General features: G+C 48.8%; 1 protein-coding gene across 1 annotated transcript; it reads right to left on the bottom strand.

The window, feature by feature from the left end:
• Positions 1-470: 470 nt before the first annotated feature.
• Positions 471-17,740, bottom strand: LOC122364104 (glutathione peroxidase 1-like). Its single transcript, XM_043334177.1, has 5 exons — positions 17,300-17,740; positions 4,969-5,141; positions 3,808-3,936; positions 1,263-1,414; positions 471-815 (listed from the first exon to the last, which is right to left on the bottom strand). Exons 2-5 carry the CDS (start codon positions 5,044-5,046, stop codon positions 743-745), a joined length of 432 nt encoding a protein of 143 aa, XP_043190112.1. The 5' UTR covers positions 5,047-5,141; positions 17,300-17,740; the 3' UTR covers positions 471-742.
• Between the last annotated feature and the right edge of the window lie 4,556 nt (positions 17,741-22,296).

Consider the following 22,296-nt stretch of genomic DNA (forward strand, 5'->3'; position numbering starts at 1 on the left):
GGCAAATCCGGAATGTTATTAAGAGCAGCGTTTCAGATTCACTTGTGTGCTTGTCACTGTCAGTATCTGGCATCTAGCATAGGTGACTATGAACCCGTCAGTCATAAGGCATTGTGACTAGCAATGCCTTGTAACTGTTTATAAGGCTGACAATGAACCTGTTGCAGTCGTACTTCCTTGTAACTGTTCACAAGGCTGACAATGAACCTGTTGCAGTCGTACTTCCTAACACTTCTAAACTCTTCCAAGAGCAAGATAGAGAGAAGGTTGGACCAGGACCCTCCTTGGCTTCGTAGGGGCTCGAGCTGCCGCTGGAACAGGGGAGCAATCTTGGAGGAGTTAAGAGGTGATGGGAAGCGTGAATGGAACAGACCCAATGTGTCTGCTGTCTGACTGGCCTATAGTAGTTGGCTTTGTCCGTTAGCTGACAAACTCTGCGGCTGGCACATATTCGTTCAAACCCTGCTCAATCATGGCACATCGTGTATTGACCAACAAGCAGCCACACATCATGGCACTCGGTACACAACAATACTTCCAGTCCGACCGACAGCAGACGGCTCGCGCCGCCACCGGCGGAGGACCGGCCGCGCGCCCCCTCCGTCCCGGGAACCTCAGGCACCACCCCCATCTGTCGACGTTTCAGGTGGCGCCGTCATACGGACGGTGCAGGGGCGCTGGCGACCGGCCCGGCACCGGCGCGGCGCGCGGCGTCCGGTCACACAGCCGTACGATCACGTCATCACTTGCCTCGCTGGCTCATGAGGTTCTTGATGTCGTCCTCGATTTTGACGGTCTCGTACTTCTTGCTGTACCTGGGGAGAAGAGAACGGTGTGAGCGAGGAGTTGAGTGAACAGTGGCGATGAAGTTCGCTCACCGATGGGTACGGCGATGGGCTGCATAACATATTAACATTTACAATGCCTGTTCTACAGCAATGGGATCGTGGGTGCATGTACCATTCTGCCTTTACGTCTTTCTGTACGATGCGAGAGAAACAGTGGAATCCTTCGGTAGGTAATAGCCAACCGGTGGGATACTCTCACGAAATATCGCATACAACGCCTTCATATCAAACTGGATTCACAAGAAACGATAGGCCTTCCGGTAAATTGTGGGAAAGTTTTGAGCCAAGTCCAGGCGAACACGTATTCAAAATACCTTATTACAGAATAATACCTAGTCACGACACTTTAACGTCCCTACATCCAGTAGTTGATAAATGAAAGCACACGACTGTCAATATCCACTGAACAGTTACCTCCGGAAAGGTTTGCCGTCAGGGCCGATCAGGAACTTTTCAAAGTTCCACGAGATGTCGCTCCGCTTCACCGGTGCCCAAATGATGAGCTTGGGGTCCTCGATGAGGGAGGTGGGGTCGTCAGCCGGCAGCGGCAGCGCCGTCTTCAGGTACTGTCGGAGGAAGGAGATGTCAGATGTGGGGGGAGCACGAGCTGAACGGAATGCCAATGAACCGGATATTGTTAAAGCTTAACAGTCAGCACTGAACGGACATGTGCGATAATGCAAAGGTATTATTGGGAGTGATTGGAGACCAAGGCCCCTTTAAGACTCGGTTTTCAACAAAAAGCCTATGACAGTGTACAGAAAGAAGTGAACCGAGCCCCCGGCTCTAAATTTCGGAGTCAGCTCCATCGCTCGCCCCTTCAGTCGCGGTTTTGGTACTTTTTTTTGCTGTGCGATTGAAATAAAGACAATCAGTCATACGCAAATTGTAAACCTAACAGTGCGATCGGTAGAGACGTCTGGCAATGCGTCGGTCAAGACACATCCACTGGCCGTTTTATAACGAGGCAGCAGGCATTGTGTCAGCTAGTAGCTAGCTCAGCCGGTCCGGAGGCCCCACTACCTAGCATAGTCTGCAAGTCATCACAACTACCACGCAGGTCCTGTTACAACCCGGTCCATGACGAGGCATATCGGGCTGATCCGTTTGTTTATGTATGCCGCACACTCTGTAAGGCGTCGTCTCCGTTTGATATATACAGTGTGGAACTTGATTGTAACTGACGAACGTTTCGACAACCAGACAGAAGTCTTATTTCAGTGTCATAAAGGTTTGGTGCTTCGACCTTCACACATCTTCATCAGAACTAGATTAGAATTAGGTCTGCATTAGAACAGCCCGCAACATGGTAATCCAACACTTGGCGCCCAAGCCTTGTCACATGCGACTGCTGAAAATGATGACAAAGGCTGGCTTCTTCCACAGATCGATAAAGATAACGAGGAAAAATGAAACTTCAGACGCAACCATTTTTCGCAAATGCTACTTAACGGAGAAATCGTGCAAAAAGGACTTTGGTAGGAATAATGAAAACATTGCATGAGAACGGTTAGTCGGAACGATAAGGCACATTTGCAGGCGTAGTAGCCACTATGCCGCGTTACAAGCCTGCAATATGACTTGCAAAACACAAAGGCATCATGCTCTTAGGTGGGCACAATAGTTTCCGTTGCCGTGTTTCAATTCCACTATAACGTAAAACTATCTCTCAAAGGACGTCGACTGAAGTTACCGCTCCGTCTCTGCCGTCTCGTCTGCGTGACCTCGACCACCCACGAGGGCGGCTCTGGGCCCATCGATCCGTCCATCCCCGCGTGTCACCAGAGTCGACCCGCGGCGCCCAGTCACCTCAGTCAACACGAGACGTCCGTCCGATCGGCCCCACGACCTCGTCCGGTCCGCGCAGGTGGTGGAAAACACGAACGGAACGTGTCGACTGCCCAGTTCGGCGTCACGGTCACTGTACGTGAACGTTGCTCCGTCACGTGTAGCACGTAACGATAACGTCAGACCAGGCATCCCTGCGGGAGGTTTTCGCCTGCAGGCTGCAGATATCCATAACCTAACATATTCTACCCAATCTATACTGATAAGATCAGAACGAACGGCTTGAGCGGAGACAAAATAATAATTACGGAGCGAGCGAAGCGAGCGTAGTCTTTCCTTAGATTAACGGAAATTTCTGAGTATGAGCGGCCGGCCGGCCGGCCGTGGTCACGCTTTTGCGAGGCTTATATCTCAGCAACCACTTGACCGATTTACATGCGGTAATTTTTGTAGGGTAGCTTCATTCCTTTCTACTTCATTCCTTCATTCATTGGACTATTCCTGATGCATGTGGGTGACCCCTTATGCACGTGCCACGTGCAAAACGAAGAGGTGTCCGTTTTGTAATTGTTGCAATATCTCGGTAACTACTTGGCCGATTGCGCTGAAAGTTGGCATGTAGGTAGGCACCCACTAGGCACTGCATATCCATGTGCCAGAGTTGGGGCGCTGCTGCACGTGCGCACGTGCAGGGGTCGTTTCCAGATCTCGAGAACGGCTCGACCGATTGCGCTCAAATTTGGTACACAGTTAGGGACCGGTTAGTAGGGTGCCGTGCACAAGTCAGTTGGGACCCATTTTGCACGTGCGCACGTGCACGGTGCCGCTTCCAGATCTCGAGAACGGCTGGGCCAATTGTGCCCAAATTTGGCACAACGCTAGAGACCGGTTAGTAGGGTGCCGTGCACAAGTCAGTTGGAGGTACCCCCTCGCAATTTCGCACGTGCAAGGCCCACCCTCTCGCTCGCTCCGTTAGTCGCCCCAAAAGGCGTTATACTGGTGATAAGGAAACCACGCCACTGCACTATAGATCAAACTGATCAAACCTAAACCTTGCTAAGTGCCTACAGTACAGCGGCACATGTCCCTCCCTGTATCACAGCTGTGCTGATCTAAGTTACCAGCTGTATAGGCCAGCCCTTCTCCTCCCTCCCCAACCCCGCCTACCCACCTTGAACACGGGGTGCTCGCGGCTTCCGTTCACTTCCACCTTTGAGAACATCTCGCACAGTGGCTCGAAGTTGTTGCCGGGCCGTACGTGACGCAGAGCGTTACGGATCTCCTCGTTCGCAGCATTCTCCTGCAGACGAAAAAGAGAGATGAGAGGGTGGGTGAGCGGCGTCGGATGGACGGCGGTAGTCCGGCTATAGCCATTGTAAATCGTCGGGGTGTGTGAATGAATTGGTACAATTAACGAGATGACTTAGAAATGATGTTTTTTTGTAATACATGGACAGAAATTGTTCAGAAGCAAAGCTCACATTCATTTGGTTCGTAAAACTCCACTTAAGAAGAGCAGATCACAGAAAATATGTGTAAATGTATGGAAAGACCGCACATCACATCACATAAATTCAATCACGTTATGCTTGTGTAAGTATAGCATCCAGCGCAATGGCTAGCAAATAAAACAACGGAAGACCTCTCTAAAAAAAGTTTCGTAAAGCACAAGAATGGCCCTCGATTCTGTCACGTAACCAGAAGGCGAGTGCATAACGTGACTCATTGTAGTGAAGTGGCAAGTGGTCGTCACGACCGTTAAGCTTCCTCAGGTGGACTCTGGACCGCCGCGCGCTCCGCCCCTTCCGCCCCACCCACGTGCCTCCTGGCCGTGAGGTGAGTGAGGTCCACAGTCTACTCAAGAACAGGGATGACGTAGAGGTGATAGAGTGAGCAGCGATAGGAGATTGAGACACGATAGCGATTGGAGACAAGACAGAGAATTTATTGGCGTAACGGGGCGGCAAATGGACCTCCGGTACAGCTGTCCAGGCAATATATCCGTGCTCAGGATCAATATTACCTGCTGATCTCGCTGATGCAGGGGGCAACAGTGTAACAAAAGGCACGTCACATAGCACATACCTAATAACGTGTCCTGATCCCGGGCTGGCTTGACCATCTAAGCCGCTTAAAGTCCGAATGCATTTGTCTTAGTCAATCGGTATCTACACTGTCCAGCTACTATACAACGCCCAATTGGTCGGGTAACAAAATCTTCAGACATATGCGACCCAGCTGCGGCCTACCCGAGCCCATGACCTATGAGTGATGACCCACCCAGCCGTGACTTACCCCATGACCAGCTGTGACTACCCAGCAATGACCTCACCTGGTGCCCGAAGAGGTTGCAGGGGAAAGCCAGCACAGCCAGCTTCTCGGGACCGAACCGGTTGATGAGTAAATTCATCTGGGTAAAGTCCCGAGTGGTTGTGCCTCAGAGGGTCGCCGTGTTCTCGATCAGCACCACCTTGCCCTTGTACTTGCTGAAGCTGACATTCTTCCCTGCAAGAAAAACATGGAGAGTGTAAGCAAAGCCTGCGAACATCCGTTGTGGAGACCGGCGTTGCGCTGAAAGTCGTAGACGTAGGGAGCATATAAAGCCTCCTTTTCTAGATATGCACGGCCAATGAAAGAGCGCAAATTATAATAAGAAATGAAGGCAAGTATGAATTACAACGATCTGTAATAATCTTGAGTATAACAACGACAAATCAACAACATAAGCCCCACTCACCACAGCGCGTTCAACTGCGAATGTGCGTAGAAAAACAAAACAGATTCATTGGAATAGATTTAATAGAATTAACAGATGGATTAAAGTGGAACTGGACTTCGCAAAATGTGTCGATAACAAGAATAACTTCCACTGCACGTAGTACGACTGAAGAATAATTACCAGACGTTGGACAGCCTTTGTGTTAACGAGCACTATACATGAGGTGAGGACTGAGGATCAGTATTCTGAGAACTGGTGAAATAGTAATACCTACGGTAAACTGTGGAATCAAGTAAGAGTATGTACACCTAACGATCGTGGTTTCGAAGTCTTATGTAAGCTTGGTATGTAACGTTCGGATTATAACATTTTAACCACTGGACCGGCTGAAGTAGATATTCAAAAGCTGGAGTTATAAATTATTATGAAGGTATAGGGTGGGCGAGTCACTGCACGCATCAGTTTGGCCTAAAAACAGCGATATACGACTCAACTGATGAAATATGCTGCAAGGGCCGACCAGAAGGCGGTCCGCAGAAACCCTTCGATTGCCGCGTTTATCATGGCTCACGGCAGTCGACAAGTTTCACGGGTTGCACTGACGTCTCGTTTTACTCGAGCTCGCAAACAATGGCTCTATGGTTACAATAGCCATTACCACAATTCGCTCTACGTCTACTGTCAACTTCCATTTCATTCTCCTGGAGGCCGTGGAAATGAGTGGAGCTGCCAAAGCGGCATGCAGCTGCAAGTTCCGCTCTTTGCATCGCAGCGCCGTGCATGCAGGAGCAGCAGTTGACCCTGGACCACGTCATTACGGAGCGAGCGAAGCGAGCGTAGTCTTTCCTTAGATTACGGAAATTTCTGAGTATGAGCGGCCGGCCGTGGTCACGCTTTTGCGAGGCCTATATCTCAGCAACCACTTGACCGATTTACACGCGGTAATTTTTGTAGGGTAGCTTCATTCCTTCTACCAAGTATTGGACTATTCCTGATGCATGTGGGTGACCCCTTATGCACGTGCCACGTGCAAAACGAAGAGGTGTCCGTTTTGTAATTGTTGCAATATCTCGGTAACTACTTGGCCGATTGCGCTGAAAGTTGGCATGTAGGTAGGCACCCACTAGGCACTGCATATCCATGTGCCAGAGTTGGGGCGCTGCTGCACGTGCGCACGTGCAGGGGTCGTTTCCAGATCTCGAGAACGGCTCGACCAATTACCCTCAAATTTGGTACACAGTTATGGACCGGTTAGTAGGGTGCCGTGCACAAGTCAGTTGGGACCCATTTTGCACGTGCGCACGTGCAGGGTGCCGCTTCCAGATCTCGAGAACGGCTGGGCCGATTGTGCCCAAATTTGGCACACCGCTAGAGACCGGTTAGTAGGGTGCCATGCACAAGTCAGTTGGAGGTACCCCCTCGCAATTTCGCACGTGCAAGGCCCACCCTCTCGCTCGCTCCGTTAGTCGCCCCAAAAGGCGTTATACTGGTTGTTAAATATACCTACCATACGTACACAGAAAACCAGAAACAGGGGTGGGGGCACACCGGGACTGTACTGGCCATGGCGAATTACCTAATAACGTTCAACGCTAGTTTGAACGTCAGGGGAAACGTTCAGAAGTCTCCGTAAACGAGCAACGTTATAACATCGAATAACATAACGTTATTCGATGTATATGTATGTTATCCTTCAGCAAAAAAACACGAGCAGTGGTGGGTTCTACCCGAACACAAATCAGAACAGTCCACCGATGATAATTAACTTTTTTAGAATGATTGTGTTTCAGAGACAATTTCGGGAAATTAGGGACGATAACTAGGTCAAAATCTGTCTCGGGTTATATGAGATTGGACTTCATACTCAACTTAACCTGTGCCAATGCCGCTCAACCGATTTCGATGCACATTGTTGCACTTTTCGAGTGATTTATCGTAATTTGGCATGCGCCATGCGAAAGGTACGTGCTCATTGAGACTAACTGACTACGATTGATATCAAAAGATAAAACATTTGTGTGACTCGGGGATAACCTCACAAATATCTGCAGTTGCAACTATATGGCAACTAGTTATGGACAAAATCGACGAAAAACAGTTGATAGTTTATTTGTTTGCCTGTTTACCGACCATTAGCATCTGTTTGTACGACAAATTAGGGGTATATCCCAAATCATTGTACACTGCACATGGTTATTTGAGAGCAGCCAGCTAGGCAATCTGAAATGAGATTGGGCCCTATAGATCGTTATACATGTTGAACGACACCAATAAAGAAATAAAAGGCTAGCCTCGAACAAGTGTCATATCTGTGCAAGCGTTTAAATTGCCTGAGCCACTAACGATAGATAAGAGCTCGAGCACATCACCGCCCAGGCACCCGCCGTTGGCACGGGTAGGAACCTATCAGCCCCTCCCCGAACTCCCCTCCCGCTGGCCTTGGTCGTATCGGCGGCCATGGACGGCCTGGGATCAGCTGCGGCGATAAGAGCCATGTTCGCTCTGAAACCCAACAGAGCGACGGCATTCCACGCCATTTACTGGGCAGGACGGGGAACTGGCCAAGGGTCGTGTGTTGGAGACCGAATCAGATACCGGAAGACTGGCAATAGGACAGAATTGGTGGGATGACGGTTGGCCTTGACTCGAGATAGGAGTAGGACCAGCCCGTGTGATGTGTGCGGATAAGACGGTTCGAGCCTCGACAAAGTGTGTTACATTTGGGTATGGTGCATGGCAAAACATGAGAAGATAGGCATGCGACGCACAATATTTGAACTAGCATTCGTAAATCTAATTAGATTTTATGATCAGCATAGTTAGCTGATGATTATATTTTGCCATAAGCCAAATATTAGATTAAATTTTTGCCATATGTTTCCATTAACCCGATACATATACAGTCATTTATTAAGTTTCTATTCATATCTATTAGCAACATGAAAAGGTCGCCCAAGAGATCCAAGTGTCCATCCCTTCCCTGTCCAGCCGCGCCGTCACGACGCCTGTCGACATGTCGCCCCGTCACGCTAGCGTGACGACAGGTCACTCCTGGTTCGACCGCGCCTGATCCATCCCATTAGCGACCGCACTGAGCCCCATCGTCCGCGGTCCGTCATAGTTCCACAGGAAATGGTGTTGATTGGGATCACGCGATGCGTCGGATCGGACACCGGAATGATATTCGAATCTACATTGACATATTGCGTAACCAAGAGAATGTAATGTAGAAAACGGGTAAAATGAGATTTTCCTTCTAAAATCTGGGGATCGCAAACTGAGTTGCCATTAATAAAGAAGTTAACCCTAGAACGCCTAGGGGGGGGGGGGGTTGTATCACCCCCCCCCCCCTGAGGTTTTTTCGAAGTGCACGCTAAACGGCTTGTCGTAGCGGGCTGAAATTTTCAATACCCTCTGGGGCAACCTTTGCGCATCTTTTGCCGAAAAAAAAATTGATCGGGTCATGTCAGGTCACGGAGTTATGACGTCATAAGAGGTACATCCTCCGGCCGACAGTTACCAAACGTGTGCGCCGAATCCCTAGGTTTTCTGCCGGTGATACCCACATTGTTTGATGGATCATGATGAAACTTCCCATGCATGTTGGGGCAAGCATTGGCTATCGTGTGGTGCAAGAAAATTGACCGGGTCAGGTCAGGTCACGGAGAGCTATGACGTCACAAGAGGAACAGCGTCCGGTACTATTTTTGAAAAGCGCCCGAACCACTATTTTGCTAATTCTTGTCACCTCAATGGGAATATGCAGCAATATTAGCTTCTATAGGGAGCAAATGGACCTCCCAAATCCAAAAATACAATCAGATTTCAAAAATTTAAATTTTGATTTTTCGAATTTCTGCCGCCGACTGTGACCTTGCCGACTTCCGGCGCTCCCAACGCGCCATTTTTAGAGCTAGGGAAACGAAATACATACCAACCGATAGAGAATTGATCAAGGAACACGATAGTGAAGGTTTCAAGTCGATATCTCCCACCGTTTTGCCGCAATCGCCGCGGAAAGTTGAAAAAGTTTGATTTTTCGGAAAATTTGACCTTTGACCGGTCATAAGTAGGTCAAATGTTGACCTAGGACCAAAAAATATACCACCAATCGCGAGATCTCGTTGAGAGCAATCCGTTGGTTTTTTCCGCTAAGCTCTACGACCTTCCGTTTCGAAACGCCAGGGGGGGGGGGGTCGTAACACCCCCCCCCCCCCCCCTGGTCGTTCGTGTTATGAGAAATGGCCTGGTCGTGCGAGAGTTAACCTCTAATAAGTCCCAGAGGATGTTTGGATAAACATCCTCTGGGATGATTACTGATCTCAGGCAGCTTTTGCCAAATTGTCAGAGAACTCAGATTTGTTTTTCAATAGAAAAACACAATTCTAAAGAAAAGTGTTTTAACTATTGACAACAAACCTTCGTTTATCATTAACATCCTATCATACATCCTAAATCATTACCCTTGAAAAGGTTATAATAAACGAAACGTCGGGTAATTTTTGTTGCAACATCTTGCATATTTACGAAATGTTTGGATAAAATGCAATCACCCTGACACGCTGCGTCTCTGGGTGGGTCGCGCTGTGACCTCGCGAGGTAGGCTGGTCGTGGAGGGACAACTTAATTGAAGCCGCACGCACCGCACCGCGTGCTGCCGCCTCCGCTGCACCCAGCGCCTCGCCCGGGGCCATTTCCCGTGCCTTTCGACTCTGACGAGTCATTCTGGAGGTGTCAGCCCACTCCCTGATCCGTCCCGACTTGGTCACGAGAACGACGGTCGGACAAAGTCCGATCCCGTCCCACCGGCATCGTAACAGTCCTGTCACGGTGACATGCAACATCGCGGTCCAGCAGAACTACACGCTCGTAAACGCCAACGCCGCCGAAGGCTCTGACGATAGAGACTTGACATAATTGGAAGTTTAATTGCGCTATTGACACAGTAATTACTGATCTATATTTAGCTGCACTACCCCGACTTTGTGTAGGTAACATGAATACCTATACACATTAAAAGAATAGCTTATTAAAACATGAAATAGATAAGTTTCACAATTAACAACAAAAATGCCACGAACATTACAACGCTATCACTCATTTTTTCAGGCACGCGCGGACAGTTTAAAGGCCGCCCCACACTGGACCTCGCATGCGGGTTGCGAGTTTTTGGGTTTTCGGGTTTCTTCAAAATCAAATAATACAATCTTTGCCGAGTGACCCACACTACCATCTAACAAGCGAGTCTGCATGTTTTTAGCTCGCGAGCGACCTTGCATTGCATTCCAAAAGTTGATTTTGAGTCAACTTTCGATTTTCCTCGCTGCGAGGTCTGCGAGTTCTGCGAGGTTTGCGGGTTTTTCGTTGGAGCCGAATTTTGGTTCGTTGCGCTGGTATTGCGACTATATGTAAGTTTCTGAAGGTGTACCGGCTTCACTGCATTCATGAAGTTACCATAAGGAAACGGTCTAATCACTCTATGAATTAGTATTATGCCCGCAAACTCAAAACCCGCAAACCCGCAACCCGCATGCGAGTTCCAGTGTGGGGCGGCCTTAACCCGCGCCCCGCTGGGGGGGGGGGGCAGAATCTGCCCCCCTCCCGTTTTTCGCCAATAACTTCTAAACGCGTTACGCCAGCGACGTCAAACTTTCAGTACCTTATCATACATCAATTTGACACGTTCCCTGAAAATTTGAGCGAAATCCGTCGGAAAATTTGAGAAATTGACGTTTTAGTGACGTCATGTTCGCAATTTTCGCCTCAAAAACGGCAAAATTTCAAACGCCGTTAACATCTTCAATTTTAAAGCAATCAAGGCGTAACAAAAAGGTTATACGTGTTTTTACTTTGTCTATCAAATGGCTATCTCGGTTTTTTGAAATTTTTGGATTTGGGCCCATTTTTTCAAAAAACTGATTTTTTGGGGGAAAATAATCATAAAATCTAAAATTTTGAGTTTATCGAATAAAACGGAATATATGTCAGAGAAATGGTCTATGTGCACCTACATACAAATTTTTAGAAAATCGGTTAAAAAATGTGGGAGTTATTCAAAATTTTATGACGTCACGACAAACAAAAATTTTGAAAAATGATTTTTTTGGACGTTCTAGATCTCGTACGGAAACAAAAATAGCATCATTCGATTCGCCGTGAAAAACTGTATCAGATAGACACCTTTTTAGGCCTTAACAACCAACTTCAAAATTTGACCCCACTTGACCTGACCTTGACCTGACCTCGACCTGAAATTCATCCAGAGGTGGTCAATATCATTTATTGAGTGTGCCTATTGAATTCTGTAAGTAAAATGACCCATAAAACATGTGTCGCACATACCCTTTTCTATATTTTGTTTTTGGTGACCTGACCTGACCTGACCCGACCTGACCTTGACCTTGACCTTTGAATGACATTGTATGCAACGAATATTGTCTTGGTAGTCTAAGGTAAGAACACGTTTTGGGCAATCAGTCTCAGTCCATTCTTCGGCAACTACGGTGCAAGGCCGATACTGTAGAAACTTGCATGTTGTACCCTTGACCTGACCTTGACCTGACCTCTGACCTACTTAAGCAAAAAAATTTGGGTTCTTAAGATCCGCCTTGTTGAGAGCTTTCGATTGCCGTTTTCCCCGTCTTTCTACGACCATCGGTTCGGAAGTTAGACAGGGGGGGGGGCAGAATCTGCCCCCCCCCCCCAGCAGGGCGCGTATGGCTGAATAGCCCAGCGGGGCGCGGGTTAAAATATGATAAAATGTCTCGCACAATTTAATTGCAAATGTACGATACAAAGATGCAAGCAAATAAATTTAGCGCTTTCAGAAAGACAAAGCATTTTCTACAGCATTAGCTGTTCCGACTGTTCATTATTGATGTTCCCGCCCCACAGTTGGCTAGGAAGTCACACCTTAGTGACGCTGCGGGGCAGAAATCCGCCAAGTCACCCTGCTTCTGGGAATGGGGAGACCGGCTGGGGGAGGAGGAGGGTGTCGGCAGGGCCCGCAGCCGGCCCACTCGGTAACAAACGGAGCGCAGTGTTTGCACGCGGTACAGCTCCCGTCAACAGACGGAGCTGCAGCTGGGGCTCAGGCATCCCAACGACGCACTATGCAACACAACACCGCCCCCTGCGGCCAGTTCAAATTACAGCCCCGTGCTACCAGGGGTTCCTCGGTGTTTGGAATGGTCCACCAGCCCCCGGGGAGAGTGTACTGGCGCTTGGGAGAGGCTAGTGGCAGCTTCCACGGGAGATGACGATAAATAACTTTTTTTCAGCGTGGCTGCGGGGCGCCTGCGTCCAAGGCCATCTCCGACCGCGTGGTGTGGTGTGGTCCTCTGGAATCCTTCAGCCGAACGAGTCCTTCCTGATAGAGGAACTGTTCCACGTGTAATGACAGATACAGAATGCTTATCATCCGTAAAAAGCGTCCTCCTTTGATTTTAATGAGCAAAAAAAGCATGGTCCTTGAAGTAATAAATTAAGAATTTCAGTGTGGCGAAGGGTGAGGCATTCTTACAGATAATGGCATTCTTACATTACATTTTTACTCGCAAAACACAAAGCCGGTTAAATGTCTAAGCAAAATAAAAATATTGCGTATAGTTTAACCTATAGTCCGCTTTATCCAATGCTAACATAAATTGGCATTAATAATAAAAAAGCAAGCTGAGCAGCTAGCCGTAAGTATTCATCTCTTACAAGGATATCAAGGACAGATTACGGCAACACAACTTTTGAGAAGCAGCCCAAGCCAGGCTCGTTCAGTCAGGCGATCTGCTTCCCGGAATAACAGTCTTGCGGATCTTTTAGCTCACGCCCACCTTAGGTCAGGTGAAAAAGACGTCATTGTGACGGCATGTTCTGGCATTTTCGACAAAAAAAGTTTTGCGGGAAGAGATGTCACGCCTACAGTTTTGAAGACGGAGAAAATGCTGAAATCAAAAAGAAAAAAGCATAAAAAAGAAATAGGATTTTCTCCTTTGTATTTTGACCCCCAAAAATCAAACGTGATCTTTTGGATAGGTATAATACCATAAAAATATCCAAAATTCTCCAAAGTTTTGAAAACAAAGGAATATATGCTATAAAACTGTTGGTCAGCTATCGACATGACAAATTTCAGCTCGATAGCTCTATTTTTAACAAAGTTATGTGGCAGCTCAAAATTTGTTTAATTTTCAAACTCAATTTTCAGCTGTTATAGACCATGTAGAGTAAAACAAAGACCACCATTCGATTCCCCGTGATAATCTGCATCGCATAGACACACTTCTTATGCAATATATCAACTTTGGAATTTGACCTTTTTTTACCTGACCTCCACCAGAACGTAGCCTAAACCGGCCCCAATACACGTCTGACCAACACCATTGAATTTAAAATGCTAAATTGTTCATAAACATGCAGATGCAGCATATGTATCAGGAAAGAAAACCGACACTTTATCGATGATACTCGATAACATGCCCTTTACTAGATGTTATAACGCATTTCCTAGAGGGCCCGTAAACGATAAAAAATGCGACCTTTGACCTGATTTGTGACGTGATCAGTGACCAGAGATCAATGAAATTAATGAACACACAACAGTTTTTTTACAGGGCTATCGAGCGACGTTCGAGTTTTGTACGTCCGTCCAGCAGTACCGGAGGAACGGGGGGAATAGTCCCCCCCCCCACAGCCATGTCGCGTTATAATCAGACCCCACCGCAGGGCGTGGATTAGGTAAGTGACCATATCAGTATTAAAATTCATAACTTTTTCCAGAATTTCTTTCATCGTTTGCTTCATATAATGACTTTTCTCCGCATCGAAATGGAGACTTCAGTCCCATACAGATCCACTCAAATCGAAACTTCCCATCTCCCAAAGAACCCATGCCAAAGCGGAAGACATCAGGTATCCGCCAAACTTGTGACGCCTTCGAATGCATTGCCATTGGCGTTGCAATAAAAAGTATCAAATCCACGGGCGTAGGAACGTCATGAAAAGTGGGTGGGCCACCCTGCCAAGGGGCCTCCTTTTCCAGGGGGCCTCCTATTTTCAGGGGCCTCCTACTTTTGCCTGGTCCTGCTGGCTGCTTTCAAGTATGACCTCCAAAGCTAGCTTCTGAGATCGGGCAGATGTACCCAGGGACGTAACCGCTTAAGCGAACAGTGCGGAAAGTCCGCACCATTTTTAAAACTTATTCCCCCTCCGATTTTTTTTAAAGAATCTATTTGCCGCAAACGGCGCACGACCCCTGAAAACCCTTACACAAATGTCTTCCTCGTTTCCCAGGTGCCCCCATTAGCTTCATAGGCGCCCTCTTTGGCATATAAGCACCCTATGTATAGTCATCAGAGACATCCCTATATGTCCCAGCAGTCGCCCCGTTGTCGCATACAATGTGCGCTTATCATAGGCGTCTCTCTTTTATGGACACTTGAAAGCGCCTCTCTTTGCCATGCCGGCGCCCCTGTTTCTAATGAATGCACCCCCATGGCATTGATCAATTGCAATTTGCAGACCTCTATTGCATGTGGACGCCCATATATGTAGGCCTCAGAGGCGCCCCTCTTTCGCATTGAGGCGCCCCTATGGGCTCCATAGGCGCCCCTCTATTGTGCGTAGGTGCCCTACTGTCTCAGAACCGCTCCCCTTTGGCATGCAGACGCCCATCTTTCGTACGGAGGAGTCGCTGTGGTTCTTAGAGACGGCATGGTGCTCCCAGACGCAGATGGGGCTCTCGGAGTCGACAGTGCGGGACCTTCAGTCGCTGATGGGTGCCCGCCAGATGTGGACCCTCGGAGACGCCGGTATGGGGCCCTCAGAGATACCGGTATGTGGCCTTAGAGACACCGGTGTGGAACCCTCAGATACTTCAGTGTGAAGCCCTTACAATTGCTGGTGTGAAGCTATGAATGCGCTGGCTTAAATCCCTCAGAGGCCGGTACATTGACATTATAGCTCAGTGAGAGCTTGTGTGATGCCTTCAGTGGCCTTGTGGAGCCGTTAGACATCAACATGGTGCTCTCAGGAGCCGGTGAGTCTTCAGAGTTACCGGTGTGGGGCTTTCCGAGCTCCGAGATACTGGTGTGGGGCCCTCAGAGGTGTCGGTATGGGTCCTTCAAATGTACCTATAGAGCCTTGAGATGCACAGGTGAGGTGGCCCACAGAGGCACCGGTGTGGGGCCCCCAGAGCCACCGATATAGGGCCCTAAGAGACACTAGTATGACCCTCAAAGACGCCGCTGTGTGGCGCTCATAAACACTGGTGTGGAGCCATCACAGGCGGGTGGAGCCGTTAGAGGCCGGAAAGGGCCCTTAGATGCCTACAAGGAGCCTTCAGAAGCCGGCGTGGCACCCTTATGGGGATAAGCGTGTCTTCTTAGGAGCCCTTGAGGTGCTCTCATGAGCTCTGTGGGGCCCTACCGAGCCGAAATATGGCCACGGCCAGTTGCCGCCGCATGGCTCTTCCGACTATCATTCTCAGGGGCCTCATGTGCCTAGTTTGAATAGAAGGGCCTCTCAGACCATCAGTCTCATGGGCCTCCTCTGGCTAGTATAAATAGAAGGGCCTGTTAGACCATCAATCCTAGGGGCCTCCTCTGGTTAGTATAAATAGAAGAGCCTCTCAGACTTTGTAATACGAGAAGTAGTAGCCTTTGCTCATATTAATGTTCAAATAATGCACAAAATTGGACATATTAAAATGATACTGATATTTCGCCTTGCGGCATCATCAGAGTACTCTAGTGTGGATAGAGGGGCCATACTCCCTCTAGTGTGGATAGAGGGGCCTCCCAGACCGCCAGTGTCAGGGGCCTCCCCAGACCAATGTGGATATTGGGGCCTCCTCAGATCCACTAGGGCCTCTCAGGCCATCAGTCTCAGGGGCTTCGATGCCGCAAGGCGAAGGGCCTCCTTGGATCCATGACGGCCCCTTGGAGTTCGTGCGTGGGGATTCGTGGAACTTATTTTTACCGAGTTTGTTTATTCTGGAAGGTGACGACGTCCTCTCAAATCGAGACGAGGGGCCTCGAGTAAAAAGTGGGTGGGCCAAAACACATGGTTGGCCCCCCCCCCCCACCTCGAAAAGTGGGTGGGCACTTGCCCACCTGCCCCCCCCCCCCCCCTGTTCCTACGCCTATGATCAAATCAATTACATTTACATGACCGTCTGCGTCTGAAAGTGACCACTTCCCTTCCTCCAATTCGCCAGAATCAAGAACTCAAAGTGGCCAAGCGGCAAGCCTCCAACATCCTCTTTTCACCCGCCAATGTACTGTGAAAACAAACTTCGGTGTTATTGCTGCAGCCGGCAGTGCATTTTTTGTTGCCGTCAATTCAAAAAATGGACAAGCCCGGTCGGATTGAGAGGCGCATCTTTGCATCCTCGCCGTGAAGACTGGAGTCTTTGTAGCCGGTTCTAATCTGTCCTACCCCACCAACCAGTCATCCGGCGTACCGGCCAATTGGACCCCCTCCCTAGCTGCCCTGGCAACAGCCTTGCCAGAACTGGACCGGTTTTTGTGACGGCTGACGCTCAAGACCCACGTGGTCGCAAAGAAACGGTAGGACGTAGGAGCCAGGAGGTGCTGTAGCAACCAGCACAGCGGCTGGTTCGATGCCAATAAACTCAAAGCCGTCATAAACCTCATGTAAGGCTGGATGCAAAATAACACGGTGAACATTTTTTTTTTGCCGTCGATCATGCATCATGCAACCTGCAATGTTGCATAATCGGCGAGCCCATTGGGCAGTGGCGTACACGTCACTGTCACATTTCACACCACTGCAGTTGCAGAGCTATCAGCTAACTATAAAATGTTTATAATTAGAAGACGTTATGTTTAGAATGTTGTATGATCTTATTTTCCGTTATTGCATAATGCATCGTGAGGAAAAGGGCGGACACACAGCAGAGCAGCATGGTCACGTGACCGGACAAACTCACCATCCAGATCGGTCGCCTCGAGGGCGTAGAAATCGCCGGGAGCTGCCATCGTGGACGATGCTCTCGCGCTGGCGTACGGCAGCAGAGTGCGTGCCAGTCCGCCGGCGCGCGACATCACTCGAACCGCCGCCATCACCGACCAATTCACGGCACCACGTCACTATCGGCCCCGGCGTACATACACAGCGCGTCACGAGGTGCCGCCCGGCGCCCGGCGGCCGGCGGCGGCGTGCCCTCGGTCGGCCGGCCGCGCCTGCGCACTGCCGTCCGCCGGCGGCTGTGCCAGGCGCGCGCTCAGGGCGGAGCTGCCGGGGTGCCGGCCGACGGAGCTTTGCAAGGTTCGCGTTCGAATTGACCCGCCCGACCTATCGGTTTTCTACGTGCGCCCTGGCGGAGGGAGAGGGTGAGTGAGCCCCCCTCGCGGTTTCACCTCTGAGTGAGCTAGAGCACTGCAGAAAAAACGAGCGTGTGCGCCGTTTCGAGACGCGGCAACTGCGTCTGGTAAAGGTCTCAGGTCAAACGTTGACCCCGTTAGGTCAGGTCAAGCACCCCAAGGCAGGCTCTTGGTGTATAACTTTGTCAAAAATGATCACAAAACCGCATCTTTGGCACCATCGTTTTTGTCATAGTCCGGCTCATCGAATGAAAAGGACTCTTGAATGAGGTCAACTTTGGATGTTGATCACAGGTCAAGGTCAGGTCAAAGCCACTCAGTTCATTAAGCTGACCGCTTGAGGTCACACTGAATAGCCTTCGATTCGACATGTCTTTCGGAGTCCATTTAGTGACTTTCCCAACTTGTTAGCTCAATTTGATCAGAAGCTATTGGCGAAAAGCTGCGATGACCCTAAAGGAAATATATCACTCTAAACATGGGATTTTGATCTAGAATAGGAGTTTTTTTTTAGCTTAACCCTCGCCCATGTAGGGGGGGGGGGGTTGGTGCAACCCCCCCCCCCTGAGGTTTTTCTTAGCTACACGCCGAACCGTTTCAGATAGCCTGCTCAAATTTTCAGTACCCTTTGGGGCATCCTTTGCGCAACTTTTGGTAATTTTTTTTTGTCAAGGTCATGTCAGGTCACGGAGTTATGACGTCATAAAGGGAACAACCTCCGGCCAGATTTACGCTAAATTGGAGATTGCTTCACATTGGTATAAATGCCGACTGACCTGACACACTGATGGATTGTTTTAGAATCACAACTGGCTGATTTGACATTGGCACAATGTCCGTTGACATTTTGAAGGTTACTAAAGGTCAAGGTAAGGTCAGTGACCTCGGTTGACCTGTAATGACTTTTTGCACTTGTATGCCTTTTCGGGGTATTTTGATGCCCTGAATTCGAATTTGCTATCCACTATCCATTTCAGGCATTGTCGGTTGTTTCTTGTAGTTCATTTTGGGTCAGGGTCAGTTATGACATCGAAATACACACCAAACGATAGAGAATTGATCAAGGATCACGATAGTGAAGGTTTCAAGTCAATATCTCTTACCGTTTTGCCGCAATCGGCGCGGAAATCTGAAAAAAGTTAGATTTTTCCGAAAATTTGACCTTTGACCGGTCATAAGTAGGTCAAATGTTGACCTAGGACCAAAAAATATACCACCAATCGCGAGATCTCGTCGAGACTAGCACTGACTAGCAGTGAGCTGTGACTAGCACAAACCAGGAGCTTTCACGGCCCAACGACCACCCTAGGCAAAGATATTCCATTTTTCGTTCCAAAATGGGTGAGTTACGCAGGAATGTGGTGACTTATAGAAGTATGCCAAGAATGCAGCCACCTCAGTGTCAGCCAATCAGCATGCAGCTGGCTTTGAACTACGCAATATGATATGTCAACGCGTAAAAAGGTTCCGCGGCAAACACTATTTGATATGGAATATAGCTCTTCCTACATGAAAAAAGTTAAAAAAAACATTAATCATTTTCTATTTTGATCGTTTTAAGCATAAAATCAGAAGGCTATAGCAAAAAAAAAGCAAATTTGAGGGAAGTGGTATATTTTCTTTAATGACTTCGTGTACCTATAACGTCAAACGAGGTCAACATTATACTTTATACGTTTTGTACGCTCATCACTGCTCGCCGCAATTAGGGTAATCGTGTTTTGGTCATTTGAGGTTCCCACAGGAAGCCTATTTCTGTAGTTTAGCTAATTACTAGTCATTTAAAGCATCTTATGAGACATATAAGTTAATTGGGTAAAGAGAAGATAACAACGCCATGTAACATGTCAATTTCTGAGAAGGTTACTTAACTAATAAGTTGTTATGACTCCCAATTTTAACGTTACAGTGGAATCCGCTCAATAAATCCACGGATAATAAATCCAGCCGCTTATTGTGGCCACTTGAGCTGCTGACGGATTTTCCCCATAGTTACCTATAGTAAACAAATCCGCTTAATAAATCCACGTACTCCGCTTAATAAAGCCACTTGGGAGTTCCGAAGACCGCAGTAACGTCTCCCCATTCGAAATGTGGCATCCAGCCCGCTCCTTAAGAACCGTGCAGGAGCAGCTGTCTGCAGCAGTTGGAGTTCTAAAAACAGGAGTTCAGGGCTATCAATAGCGCAATTACTATGCACTTCAGAGGAATGTTCCCGCAAAGCAGGCACGTTCGACTGTTTCGTCGGCATAGCAGGCATTACGGGGCGTGATCGTGGATTGACTTAATGACTTAATGTTGACTTAATCGCTGCGACAGCTTTGCAGTGTGCGCTGGTCCCTTTCAGGGGGTATGCTCCCGCACTACGGTCTCTACGGTCGCAGGTTCGGGGGCATATCCAACCCTAAAACCTGCCTTCATACATTAGGCTGCATTACAAAAGTCGAATTATTTTGGGTCCGGACCCCCGTGACCCCATGCCAGTGGCGGAGACCGTGGCCACTTCATTGCAATAAGCAAGGCATAGAAATGTTAGCCTATACGCTTGTAATGCGGGAGAACGGAACGTGCAGCTGCGATACATGCTTTTTTGATGAAAATGAATGACTCCGGTTAATAAAGCCACCGCTTAATAAATCCAAAACACCTCTTCACCAAGGTGGATTTATTAAACGGAGTCCACTGTATTTCCATTTTATGTTCATTATCGTCATTGCTAGACGGGCACCATGTTTTGTACCATATTCAGTGAATTTCATCGGTGGTCACTGGTCACGACAAGGCACCAGTAATGTATTGTCCTGTCGGTAGTAATGTGTCCCCGGAGCTGTTGCGTGCTCAGGTCGGTTAGCTACATGTCAGCAGGTCAGGGCAGTATGTCAGAGTTGGTCTTAGGGTGTGACGGTGAGGGAGGGACTCCAGCGAGCTCCACGGACAACAGAACGACGGTGAACCTCGGTCAGTGGTCGCAGCGGCAGCTGCTGAACTCAGAGAAGACCTAACCGCTACTTACGGTGACCGTGACCTGATCTGGTTGAAGTGATGTTGCTGAAGGCGTGTGGCATCTCCAAGCTACTGCTGAACGCAGTCCGCGTCACTCTGCTGGTGGCCTGGGTGGGCCTCACTGCCCTGAAGATTACTCACTTCCTTTCGGAGCCGACAGCGCTGCGCTCTCGTCTCGATCACGGCTTCAGACCTCCGTTCGTGACCGTCCAGGCGGCCTCACCTCTGTCAAAGTCGATTGGCAAGATCGTGACCGACGGTTCGGAGGACGAACGCAGCCAACTGTTCGCCAATCAGACTCTTCTCAACTTCATCCGCTCGCACGGCTTAGCTTTAGCCGAGTTTGGAGGGACCACCAACATGACTGAGGATCAGAGGGAAGAACGGAGGACCGAAGAGACTCTGGCGACAGATGACGGCATGTGGAGACGAATCGTGACAGGCAGTGGTGCCATGTCGGCTACGCTGGCACCCTCTTCGTCGCACTTCTTTCTGCGGTTACCTCGCAATGCCAAGTTCGCTGCCGAGGTTCGGTATGATACATCAGCGCTTTACTGCTTTTGTATTATATTTCACAGCGAACCCGATTTCTGGAGGTTCGACACCAATTTTCATGTGTTTCTACCCATAAGGAACGTCTCCTTTCACCGTGATGTCAAAGTCGTCATCAACCGCGAGATAAAGCAGAATCTGTGGAGAGAACCGTGCGAGGCGGATCCACGCTACGACGCCATCAAGTGTCAGCGTAGCTGCTTCTTGAATTGGATAAACTGCAGTCTTGACGGCGGAGAAACTCCCGCGAAGCCTCTCTGCATGGCGTCCGATTTCTTTCTATACCGGAGGATGTTCTATCAGTTCTTCAATCAGAGAGGTCGTGACGATAATCCCGCCACACCAGTAGCTCGGTGTGGATGTCCTCAGGCATGTGTACAAGATCGTATTAGCTACATTACTCTGTCAGATGTCACGAAGAGCAGCAACGAGAGCTTCAAGGTGTCGATCAAGTTGAGTCGTGTGCGTCGCACTATGGTGATGGTGGTAACATATGGACTGGAGGACCTTTTGGCCGACATCGGAGGTTACCTGGGTCTTCTGCTTGGTGTATCGCTGCTCTCGTTGTTCGGAGACGCGCAGAAGCTCGTGAAGCGGCTGGCTAGGCGCGTCAGAAAAAGAGAGCCCTCTGAGGGGGCGGAAGAGGAGGGAAACGATGAGCAGCAGAGTGTGGCAGAGAAACCGTGGTGCATCGACAGTGAAGAGTCGATGTCAGCTACCTCTCACAGCGCTTCAAGAGGCGATCATTGATTCATATGGGCGATCCATTGCACAATGCACAGAGTCGCTCAAATTGCTCTTTGGTAAATTATAATGTGTTCCTATTTACTATCATGTATATGCCGCCAGCATGCACTATCAGTACGATTTTACTAGCATTCAGACAGAGCTTTGCCCGAACCACTTGCCTCGTAACTGTAATTGCTACGTTAGTTCTTCGCCCATTACTTATACGCCAATGACGAACAAGTTTGTGCATCTTTCTGTGTTGCGTCACTCCATGAAACGCAAACAAACCAGCAACCATGTGCCAGACAACGGGTACCTT

Source organism: Amphibalanus amphitrite, unplaced genomic scaffold (assembly GCF_019059575.1).
Source record: "Amphibalanus amphitrite isolate SeventyFive unplaced genomic scaffold, NRLGWU_Aamphi_draft 000656F_arrow, whole genome shotgun sequence".
NCBI lineage: Eukaryota > Metazoa > Arthropoda > Thecostraca > Balanomorpha > Balanidae > Amphibalanus > Amphibalanus amphitrite.